Source organism: Amyelois transitella, chromosome 20 (genome assembly GCF_032362555.1).
Source record: "Amyelois transitella isolate CPQ chromosome 20, ilAmyTran1.1, whole genome shotgun sequence".
In the NCBI taxonomy this organism is placed as follows: Eukaryota; Metazoa; Arthropoda; class Insecta; order Lepidoptera; family Pyralidae; genus Amyelois; species Amyelois transitella.
In genome coordinates, this window is record NC_083523.1 from 5,803,378 (window position 1) to 5,815,738 (window position 12,361).

Here is a 12,361-nt window from a genome sequence, read left to right on the forward strand (position 1 = left end):
TTACAGCCAGTCAGGTAATCCATTATACTGACTACTGATTAGGGCTTCAGATTTCCGAGCAATTATCTGCCAATTATCATAAAAAGATAAAGGAATTGCGCTTTCTTTTTTATACAAAAATATTTTAACATTATCTTCAAAAGACAAAATAATGGTCAGAGGATATTAAATGCAACACGATTTAAATACGGATGACAACTGACAACCTCTTGATTGTTGAGTCATTCAAATTTATCTAACTAAATTTTCTTTATATATCCGTACATACAGTACGGTAACGGATAAATAAATAAAATTAATATCAGAGCTTAAACAACTACTAGATTACCCATATGTATGAATTAACGCATAATAATATATAATGTTATAACGAAAAAAAAATGTGATTGTGTGATAACATCGGTCTTATCCTTTACGAATTAACAGCACGCTATTTAAAAGAGCCAATCTGACAATATTTCAAATTACGTGTTTGCTGTGTGTTTTTAGAAAATGAGAAATATCTCAGTTTCTAAAAATACACGGCATAACGTATACTCGTAAAGAATAGATACTCGCATATGAGTCGGAACAAGTGACCTATAATTAGTTAGTTCGTTGCGGTTATAGTTCCCTGAGGTAAGCCTATTTTGAATGGATGATCAACAAGTATTAATACCTTTTTATGAGAATACTTATTACTACTTTCAGATTAGTTAAATACGATTTGATTGATAAGATTTTCCATTCATTGCCTAATTACAGCTTAGGCAAAATACATGTACATAGATTCATGTATTCAAAAGCCTTGGACAAATCACATACCTAATAAATAATCGGAATTTAAGAAACCATAAATTATTGTGGTTTTAGAATTACGATCACCGCATCTGAATTCGGAAAATATAACTATTAAAATCTCTATCTTTGTGACCTCTGTCGTATTGCTAACTTGATAGAATATATAATTTATCAGTATAAAAACGGCACGGCACAAGTAGTGGCGTATCAATCATAAGTCTAGCTACAGGATCCTTTCCCTTTTGCTTTCTGAGCAATATACGATTAATAATCAATGAATAATCAAAGGTCAAGGGCCTACCCCGGGCTCCTCTCCAGAGTGGTGAAGATGCAACCGGAACTAAAGTCAGGAGGAAGCAGAAGAAGAATCAATCAATAATCAATTGTCACACTAATCTGATTTTAGAGATTGATGATTGAATTTTTGTTAGCCTCTAGAAACAGCTACACAGCAGGAACATAGAGAATATTTTTTTATCAAAATGCTTTTTCGCCATGCATATGAAAGGCTGACACAACACTTTACTAGTGCGAGTAATACCAAATCTTATCATAACAGCTGTAAACATTACACCTGACATTCACTTTCACTGGTCAACATTTAAAATACATGTTATAAATAAAGAACAGTTAAATATACTCACAACTTCACCATTAGGAATATCACCAACAGTGTCACTATTGATAGCAGTGGTCCTCAAAACATGTACATTATGAAATTCATCCCTTGGTGTCACTATGACTTCTTTGCATGAGCACCTTGCATTTTTCACTTCATTTAGATTAGTGGTCCGTGACCTGGGAGGACTACTCAGGGAGGCTATGGCAGTACCATAGGAGTATCCTGTACCCGAGTTATCTTTTGCACGCTTTGTATTGTTAGAGAGGTATGTCATTCTGGAAAGAAGATGAAATGGTTTATATTTTTAAATTAATGACAAGTTTTTTTTATTGTGTATTCAGTAGAAAAGTTTTTTCTTGGATTTTACATGGTGTTGGTTCAGTGTACTATACAAACATAATAAATTAAATTGATGTACTGGAGAACTTGAAATATATTTACAAGTAAACCTTTTTGCTTAAAATGTTGAACTGTGCGAAGCAAGTAAGTATTCTATCTTTATTCTGACAAATAAAATTGTAAGTAAACAGTAATTTTTAAAAATTGTTACTTTAATAATCAAGGTCAAACTACAATGAAATCAATATGAAGACAACTTCAAAATCATACCTATTGTTAATCATGATTTATACGGTGCTTTTTAAGGCTTTAGACTTAACACTTAGATTTATCTTATTAAAACATTTTGACAAAATCACTTAAATTTTATAGACATCCAAACCAACTAGAATAAGCAATTGTCTGATTTAAAAATATTTGCAGAGGCATATAAAATTAAGATCTGATATAAAGATAAGATAGGTGTCATTTAAACTCAACATGCAGATAAGGCATTATGGAAGCAAATTAATCTATTATTCGTTAGTGCGAATTCTCAGAGATATCATGTCCACAAAATAACCATAATGTTTAAGTGTAAAATTAATATTTAAGGTATGGTAAATATTGAGAATAAAAAAACAGACTAAGTAGGTATGAATTACTTCTACCTTTATGTTTTAGGTCATAATAAGTCCTTACTTATTTATAATTTGTATACATTTTACCAGCCTTAACTAGAAGAAAGACTATTTTTAGAACCACCTTCAAGTAAAGCAAATGCACATTTGACCTATTTATATTTTAGAATTTTGAGACGGGTAATTCTCTTGTGTGGTGCTTTTTTAAAGCACTTACCTGTTATCATATCCTGGTATAGGGGAACCAACATGGAAGCTGCAGTAAAGATTGTCAGATTCACTTGAAGCCCTCTGCCGCCGCCGGCCTTCAATGCTTACTTTTGAGTCATGATGAGACTTATTCTTAGGTTTTTTAAGTATGCCTTGAGGAGGGGACTTTGGTAATGGATTATTGAGTATAGATTTCAAAGGTTGCTTAGCCACTTGCACCTCCATCATTTCATGATCAACTTTCTCAAGTAACTCTTCAACTTTTGGCAATCTATTATCATCTACTTTTGTGTTGGATAATGTTGTTACCAAGAGTGGTCTGGTGGGACTAGTCCTGACGAATTTTGATCTTCCAGATTGATATCTGAAAGAGAGATTATTATATGAAATAAATGTTTACATTATATTTTCTGGTATAAATTTAGGACAAACAAAAAATTGAAATAAGTAATTTTTAAATTATATGTCATAACATGTCATAACAATTGGCATGCATTCAGATTGGGCAACATATTATAGGTTATGTTGTCATGATTTACTTACCCATGGTGCCTGTTGAGTTCGTGTGCCATTATGTAGTCACCGTTCTCAGCAGCAGGGAGCGAGCACTCGTGTCTGAAGCGGTTAGAACGGCTTTCAACAATGTTATTCAATGTGAAGTAGCTCTTATTTGGAAGAACCCGCTGTCGTGGTATGCCATCCGCCGAACGATGCGACTCGAGAGTTGCATCCTCATACGGCGAACGATCAATGCCTTCGCTGCGGCACCGCCTACGCAGTACCCGTGCTGGGCCTCGACCTGACCACTCCAAAACGGACCCCAGGGGGTCGCAAACATCAAACCCGGCTTCGTAACTTGGGCAAGCTCCTCTGCTATCCATTTCCAATGCGCCTATTCGCGACGCATCATCGTTTGTCCACATCAATCGCGCACCACGAATTTCACTATTGCACTGCTAATTTGAATGGTGAAAACTAGTGAAAAATAAAGCTATAACGGCGACGTCGAGGCCAGGGGGGCGACAGATGACAGATCGTAATTCTACGACGGACTCAGAATGTGCCAGCACTCCCGCCAAAATTGAAAGAAACTTATTCTTTTTATGAAAATAAATACATCAAACCTTTAAAGAAGTTTTCCTACGTGATTTAAAAAGTGGTCACTTTGTTCACGCATAAAATAAAATTTATTGCTAGTACAACCATTACAAAAAGTAGCGTAATGGCGATTGAAATGAAACATTCGAAACCGTCGTTCGATTCAATCACAACAAGTGTTGAGCACAGTTTTCATCTTCGAAACCACCCATCATTTTTCACTTTAAGAAACAAAAGATTTTACTATTTCTAGAAAATTAACCTATTCAGGCGATTCTAGCATAAAAAGAGAATAAATTGATTGTAAATTCTGAAACAGAATCAGACCTTTTTTACTTGAAATCAAAACTTGTTAAAAAAATTGGATAGGAATAGGAACATGTTGACAGCAAAGTTACAAAAACAATATCATTTTTAAGTTCAATGTCTCTTTCATATTCTGCGACGCATTCGAAAGTTAAAATGAGATAGCCTAACTGTCACTTGGATGATAATACTTGTTCGGCTAATCGGTTGTAGGTTACAAACAATTTACAACTCTGCTGCACCTAGTACCAGAGTTGTAAATTTGATGAGCATTTATCTGGCAACAACGCCTATTCACTTTGCAATTCGGTTGCAATCACTCACTGATCTCTTAGACTCGTTGCAATGAAACAACTTTATATCTGGATGGGAATCATCAAGATCGGTCACCCAGGCACTGTTCATTTATTGCACTACCGTACACAAACAAATGTCGCACGTGCCATACTACGGTGACTGAGTACCTATAGTGGATGAAACCATTGACGTACCTAACAATAAATAGCTAGAATTTGAAATCGTACCCTATTTGTCAACCATACATACCTACTAACCGAACCCCGGCCCAGTGACCTTTACTTCTACACGAAGACATTCATAGTGTTAAATGTATGTGTGTACGGCACAGATATCGTTTTTGGCCAATAAACAAGTAAAATATAGTATAATTGTTCCATAACAATTATACTATTTACTTGTTTAGTCCTACTAATATTATAAATGCGAAAGTTTGTGAGTATGTCAGTAGTTTTTGTGTGAAAGAGTAACCGAACCGAATATTGAACCGATTACTATGAAATTTGGTATGCAGGTAGCTAAAGACCCAGAATAACATATAGACTATCCCGAAGTTCCCGCGGGATTGACAGGGTTTCCATGCGGACGAAGTCGCCGGCGGCCTCTAGTACTTTATAAATTTTAATAATTTATGTAAATTCTTCCTCTTGGCTTTAGTCCCATTCATATTAGTTGCATTCTTACCACTTTGGAGAGGAGACTGGAGTATGCCCTTGACCATGGATCTTGAATTGGGTGAGTCAAGTTTTTGCAGTGCTCAGTCTAGCGATCGTTCACGGTTATGAGAATGGCGATAAGTTGCTGCTACCAAATTGCATCGAGAGAACTCACTCTACTAAGCTCTACACAACACGTGGGCGTGGTTACAAAATATCAAACGCGGCAAATTCGATTTGATTTAATCAGATACATAATAATAGTAAAGTCTTCTTCATCGACAGGATAAAACTCCCTATAATTCACTCTTTAGGAAGTGGACAGTATGGTCCTTTACCACTTCCTAAAACGACAACTTCACTAGAAAACCCTTCTAATAGGTACTTGCAGCTGTATCCTTTGCCCTTGCCCTACACACACCGGAAACAGAGGTCTAAATTAAAACAAACCTTAACCCTTCAGCTGCGGCGGCTATACGCAAACTGCGCACCTCGTCTGCGGCGTTCAAGCGCCGCGGCGGACGGGCGCGCAGTGTCTTAGATTTTGTTGTATATCTGTATATAATTATTTGGGACCTACCCAAAAATTTATTTTTTTTTAAAGATATATAAATGAAGAATCATATGCAATAAATTTTGATGCGAAAAAACACTTGCGTTTATTATATTTAGGTCACTGAATTCAAAACTTACCGAAAAATTATCCATTGTAAATATTTTACTGATTTTGCAATTTACATCTTTCATATATTCTGTTTTTGTTTACTATTCCACAAAGTCCAATAATTGAGGAATTTAATGGTGCCAAAAAGTTATTATGTCCCAAGTAAAATTCTCTAAAATCGTCTTCACAAATAATCCAGTAAGAATCACGATTTCGCCATTTTGCAACTTCTACAACGCAAACTTTATACTTCTATTACCATGAAAATATTGAAATGTAGATTTATTTGAGGCATTGTAATCGTAAATAATGTATTTGGCTTCACAAAACAACAAGTAAAATGTATCTAAATGTCTTAAAATAGTATATTTCTACTAAAAACTGAAAACTTACCTAGAAAACTATCATTTTTTCAATTGGCTCGTTCATTCACTTACATTTGTCTTTGCTCAACTGTAAGGGCAGTGTGGCAAACACGAAAAATTGTAGTTTCGTTTTTATATCAGACATATATAGCTTGCCTAGAGAAAATGAGCGAAAAACCATAGCCAAAAACTAGAAAAATGTATGTCTGTGTGCGTGACTTGTTTGCCTTGCTTGTCTGCTGATGGCCGTATCTGGACAAAATGGCGGCATGTGGTTAACGCCTAACTGCTGATGGCCGTATCCGTCCACTGTCAATGTTTGTCTAACTGCTTTAGGTCGGATCTGGGCATATCTACAGGATGTTTGTTTTTAGTTGTGCACGTTAGTAATTTGGAAAAGAGTGTCTTGTAAAAATAAAAATAAAATGTTGATTAAAATGTTTCTTTTATTGGAATACAAAAATGTACAATGTTTATTGGTTTCCACTACTCTAAACCTATTCAATTCATAGTACATACTAGTAATTATTTTTACCAATGATTCATAGTACATACTAGGAATTATTTTTACCAATGAAAAAATAAAAATAAAATTACAATTTTGTAAAAATAATTACTGAACTGTTTTTGATAAGTTTTTTTTTTCAATAAATCTATAATGATAAGAACTATGTAATATATAAAGACTTATTGAAAAAAAATACTTTCATCAAAATCGGTTCAGTAATTTTTGAGATAGGGAATAGTGTTGAAGTCGGTTGTTTTGTAAAAAAAAATACTTATTTTTAATGAATTATGAATTCAAATTAAACAAAAAAATTTTGCGTAGGAATCGAAATTTTAGATTCCCATCATTTCACTTTACTGATAACAACAACGTTTTAAAAGGGTGTTATTTAAACAGTCTGCAGAATATTCATATGCAAAAAAGTTTACACAAATTCAGAAGCGCAAGTGAAGAATAGGATAACAGAAGAATAGGCACCAAACTGCACTGCAGCAGTGTCTCTAAATGACGTCAACTTAAATTTTAAACAAAGCATGTTTGGACTCAAAACACGCATGCGTTCGATCGAGCTCAAGCCGACTGTAACCAAACTCAAACGTTTATTCAGAAAATAGGCCTTTGTAGGCACTTTTTTACGTCAAATTACATGTAAAAATTATCGATTTAGATAAATTAAATAGATATGTATTCAAAACTCAAATTTAAAATTATTAATTCTTTCAAAGCTAAAGACTACTAGCGCTTCGTAACCGACCACTGCAAGAGAAGAAACGCCGAAAGAAACTCTTTTCAACAGTATTGGTCGCCTACTCGCCTGAAGGGCTTTGAATTTTTTTTTTTTTTATTTTATTTGTATATTCATTCTATGTATCTTATAACCCGTAGACCAAACCAGTGCAGTCCTAAGAAAGAAGGGATCAAAGAGAAAAAAGTATTTTTAAACAATAATCCTAATATTAATATTTAAAAATAAAATAATGTATACATAAATAGATAAACACCCAAGATCAGAAGTCAATATGAAAAAGATAATTTACCAACTTGACCTGACTGGGGATCGAACCCGAGACCTGGAAGTAGCAGTCTGGTGTGTTGACTACTACATCACACATTTTATATAAATATATAACTAATATAAATAAATAGATAATATTTAATTATATATTTTATATATATGTAACTACAGAAGTAATTTACAAACTATAGATTTTCTAAAGTATGATACTCAAGCCAACATTGGCCAACACAAATATACACCGTGCAATGACTGCACGCGATGTTACATTTTTGCCTGCATCTAACACAACGTCCCCTCTTAAATTTATCTTGTTTTTTGGTTCGCTCCTCGGTCACCTCATTATGAACAGGGAAATGATTAAAATCCCTGTTCAGCCTGCTACAGGTGGGGATGGGGACCTGGCGCGAACGTGAGGAGACGTTTTGTCCGAATTCTAAGCAGAGCTCTTCAGCAAGCTTGAAACGAAATTGGCGGTGAGTCATTTTTTTATGCTGGCCAATGTTAGCACAATATATAATATATGCATTTAAAATAGATATATTTAAAAGACGTCTAAAAACTTTAATATACCATTTGATTCCCCTCTTTCTTTCTAATAAATACATGCTTAGCTTTTGATCTTTGAGATCGACGCCTCCCATGTATTTATTATATTCATGGACCACGACTGGTTTGGAGCAGGGTTGGCCAGCCCTGTGCCCTGGAGCCATATCTGTTTTGTGGTAAGTAGATACAGTGGTGACAAGCTTCACATCTTTCCATGCTATGACGGATACATCACCACAGTGTCTACTTACCACACTACCCCTAGCCATCCTTTTATCCTGCAAATTTTGGATTTCTACGGGCGTGTCTTTTCGGCGACGGTTCAGAGTACCGACTACGTCAGTTTTATGTTTTTTTAGAAATTGGGTCAGAGGAACAGAATTATAAAAATTGTCCATGAACAGGGTATATCCCTTGCCTAAATAGTTCTTGAAAAGCTCAAGGACTATTTTGGCAGTGGATGTAGTAAACCCGTAAACCGTTTCTGCAGTTGTCGTGCCTTTGCCGGCATACAAAATTAAATTTACTACGTATCCAGTTACGGCCTCACAGAGTTCATAACTTTTGATACCGAATCGAGCTGCTTTGGAACGAATGCATTGTTTCCAGCTTAAATGACCCTTCCAAAGCAGCAACGATTCGTCTATCGATACTTCTCTGTGAGGCACGTAAATGGACTGGAATTTTTTATTTAAATAATCTATAATAGGTTTTATTTTAGCTATTTTCTTATCACGCCCCTGTACATGTATGTTGTTGTTATCAGTAAAGTGCAAAAATTTTAAGAGCATTACGTAATGATCCCTTGACATCAGTTTTCGAAACTCCGGCATACCCATCACACCCGTCATCCAATATTCCTCTAACCTACTTCTTACACATATTGACATAAATATCATCACACCTATAAGCCTATATAGTTCGGAAACCGAAGTTTCCACCCAGTCGTTCATGCGAGATTTACTTGGCATGGAGTCTCCGGTTTCAAAGAAACCGGTTATTGTTTCCCAAGCGTAATGATTCGTTTCGTGGACAATAGAATCCATCAGAGGCTGGTCCCAAATTTGAGTAAACAAGCCTAAAGGACTTGTTCCCTCAATTTTAGGACCAGCTTCTTCGTTGAAGTCCTCCCTGACCCCTCTAAATTCGTTAAAATCAGATGACCAAGTCAATGGCTCCTCACTAACTTCATCTTCAATAAAATCGTCATCTGATTCCAACATCTGCTGTAACTGATCGAGAGTCAATTCTTCCTCGGCATCCTCATCACTTCCAGAGTCGATGGCTAATTCTTCAGCCAGCTCAGGATCCAGTATGTCTTCATCCTATTAAAAAAACCAAACCCTAAACCACATGCAAGCATACACACAAACATAACAAAAGCGGGTATTGTTAGAGATGCCAACCACAATATTTTTATAAAAAGGAATAATTAGTGTATCCCAACGATGAACAGGAATAGAGATTCCTGTTCATTTTTATTCAATTAACTTTCAATATATTCATGCCATATTGCCAATTTCGCTGAATTACGTTATTGAGCATACACCAAACACCTTTATATCAATGAAGTTACAATACATTCATACCGCATTGCCAATTTTAGCAGAATTGTGTTATTGAAGCACAAACCAAACACCCTTAGTTACATTACCTTAGTTACTGGATGGACTAGATTTCTATCAGATAGTCCGGTGCACGATGAGAGCGGCAATAAATAAAAATCCCTTTCTCAATGCAAGTAATTTATACTTTCAAAGAGTGTTATGAAAATGAAACTTACAGGTTCTCGGCCAAAAAGATTACGCGGCTGACCTTTCGTACGTTCCTCTGGTACCTAAAAAATAATTATTTTGTAAATAACATTGCATGTTGTGATAATAGGTAATATTTTGTTTCGATAATCCTTACAATAGACATCAATAAGTGAGCAATAAGTTAGTATACATCTCGACATATTATTATCTTGGTAGTTAAAAAAAAGTTGAACATCTACTAAAGTTATCAAAAAAAAGAAAACCATTCTTACAGCAGCTACTTTTTCGCCGCCATGGACCAACTCATCCACGATCTCTATGGCTTCGCCTTCCACAGATAAATTTTGGGGCCGCCAAGGCTGTAATAAAATATACGAAATAATCAGTTTTTGTTTTTAAAGTAAAAGGGAAAGTTAACAAAACTGGAAAATAACATACTCTAATCCTCCCTGATCCAGATGTCTCCAAGACTACATCTCTGCCCCGAATAAGGGATCCCTGAGGAGTTCTAGTCACCTCCAAGCCGACAAACATGCTTCTGGAAGTACTTGGGGTTTGGGGTTCCATTTTAATCTGTCAATAAAATAAAATTATTAGCATGTATTCAAACCAGACATCGATGTCATCAGAAAGTGCTCACGGAGACAAAACTAACGAGCTAAAACACAGCGCGATACGAGTTACCGGAGCGTAGATCCTGTATACCACCTTCCGACTGCATCATCAGACCCTCGATGTCACTTCATCAGAAAGTGCTCACGGAGACAAAACTAACGAGCTAAAACACAGCGCGATACGAGTTACCGGAGCATAGATCCTGTATACTGTATACCACCTTCCGACTGCATCATCAGACCCTCGATGTCACTTCATCAGAAAGTGCTCACGGAGACAAAACTAACGAGCTAAAACACAGCGCGATACGAGTTACCGGAGCGTAGATCCTGTATACTGTATACCACCTTCCGACTGCATCATCAGACCCTCGATGTCACTTCATCAGAAAGTGCTCACTGAGACAAAACTGACGAGCTAAAACACAGCGCGATACGAGTTACCGGAGCGTAGATCCTGTATACCACCTTCCGACTGCATCATCAGACCCTCGATGTCACTTCATCAGAAAGTGCTCACGGAGACAAAACTAACGAGCTAAAACACAGCGCGATACGAGTTACCGGAGCATAGATCCTGTATACCACCTTCCGACTGCATCATCAGACCCTCGATGTCACTTCATCAGAAAGTGCTCACTGAGACAAAACTGACGAGCTAAAACACAGCGCGATACGAGTTACCGGAGCGTAGATCCTGTATACCACCTTCCGACTGCATCATCAGACCCTCGATGTCACTTCATCAGAAAGTGCTCACGGAGACAAAACTAACGAGCTAAAACACAGCGCGATACGAGTTACCGGAGCGTAGATCCTGTATACCATCTCCCAACTATCATGACATCATGTCATCAAAACCAAACGACATTTTGACTAAAACCAATAAAATAAATTTCGTAGATTTAGTTTCAATCAATGAATAAATCACAGAGGCTTTTGAAAGCATGCTGTATATTAGCGTCGCGATACAATACACAGACAGTGTACGACACAAGTAAGATGGCGGACATAGTGCGTATGTGTGCGTGTAACGGATTCTCAGTCTTGAAAAATATAAGATATTTACAAAATCCATGTATTTATTGTAAAAAAGTTAGTGTATTTCAATAGTATAATAAATTTACTATCTAAAACCAATTATATCCATTACAGAGGTATTGGATATAATGCATAAACTAACACGAAAGAAATATGTAACACACTCCATCTACTTTTGAAAAAGCTAAAATCCTTCTTTTTTTACTAAATCTATAAACTTTTACACGTAATTGCTTCGAAAGTAACTATATAATAACGAAATAAAAACATTTACATACCTGTTTGTAATTACAGCCAAAAAAGACGAGTTTTCTCACACGTTCTTCAGTCACTTTGCAACACAACGAAGTCACAATTTGAAATGACTTGGTTAGCTAAATGAACGGATGAAATTCATATTTGACAGTTGTCTATGACGGCTTCATTCGTTAGAAATACATTTCAAATAATAAAACACCTTATTTCTTGTTATTAGATATTATATTTGTGTAAAAACTACGACGAGTGCATTTGGACGGATCCGGAACAAAGCATTCCTAGTACATGCCCGGATACGGCCTAAAGCTTACGAAGGGTTAATAAAATTAAAGAATAATAAACCAAAAAAAAGTATTGTAATCTCAAAGAATCTTCCTTGCAGTGAAGAGATGTTCCAGCTTAGGTACTGGGCACCCTTGCCTCGCGCAAGGTGTTAAAATATTTATTTTATTTGCAAATAATAAGTTCTTAATTTTTTCCTCAATAATGGATTAAGGATTCGTTTTCCATCCCACCTAATGGTAAGTGATTATAAAGACGAAAATGTTAAATGCCTATCCAAAAGATACCCTTTTATTGTTCTTTTGAATGTTCGTGGACAGTGCTTGTCTGGGAATATAGACGCAGATTATTTGTATTATTACCATAAAATATTACGTAAT

The 12,361-nt window shown here is 35.8% G+C and overlaps 2 protein-coding genes across 3 annotated transcripts; both read right to left on the minus strand.

Annotated features, from left to right (window-relative positions):
• On the minus strand, positions 1–4,057 carry LOC132902996 (uncharacterized). The gene is made up of 4 exons (XM_060950136.1): positions 3,115–4,057; positions 2,579–2,935; positions 1,425–1,677; positions 1–66 (listed from the first exon to the last, which is right to left on the minus strand). Exons 1-4 carry the CDS (start codon positions 3,492–3,494, stop codon positions 1–3), a joined length of 1,056 nt encoding a protein of 351 aa, XP_060806119.1. The 5' UTR covers positions 3,495–4,057.
• A 3,165-nt stretch (positions 4,058–7,222) lies between these two features.
• Positions 7,223–12,018, minus strand: LOC132902929 (piggyBac transposable element-derived protein 4-like). 2 transcript variants are annotated; one of them, XM_060949923.1, is made up of 4 exons: positions 11,720–12,018; positions 10,225–10,359; positions 10,059–10,145; positions 7,223–9,866 (listed from the first exon to the last, which is right to left on the minus strand). In XM_060949923.1, exon 4 carries the CDS (start codon positions 9,250–9,252, stop codon positions 7,666–7,668), a length of 1,587 nt encoding a protein of 528 aa, XP_060805906.1. In that variant the 5' UTR covers positions 9,253–9,866; positions 10,059–10,145; positions 10,225–10,359; positions 11,720–12,018; the 3' UTR covers positions 7,223–7,665. The 2 variants fall into 2 exon arrangements, with proteins under 2 accessions (XP_060805906.1, XP_060805907.1); XM_060949924.1 differs by lacking the exon at positions 11,720–12,018 and having other exon boundaries at positions 10,225–10,574.
• Between the last annotated feature and the right edge of the window lie 343 nt (positions 12,019–12,361).

What these genes read in the sequence shown, in the direction of transcription:
- LOC132902996 (XM_060950136.1), bottom strand. Translation starts at nt 3,494, where the DNA reads ATGTGGACAAACGATGATGCGTCGCGAATAGGCGCATTGGAAATGGAT. An exon ending in GAACTCAACAGGCACCATGG is followed by an intron (nt 2,936 to 3,114) that starts GTAAGTAAATCA and finishes TCTCTCTTTCAG; the next exon opens with ATATCAATCTGGAAGATCAA. An exon ending in ATATTCCTAATGGTGAAGTT is followed by an intron (nt 67 to 1,424) that starts GTGAGTATATTT and finishes GATAATTGGCAG; the next exon opens with ATAATTGCTCGGAAATCTGA.
- LOC132902929 (XM_060949923.1), bottom strand. Translation starts at nt 9,252, where the DNA reads ATGTTGGAATCAGATGACGATTTTATTGAAGATGAAGTTAGTGAGGAG.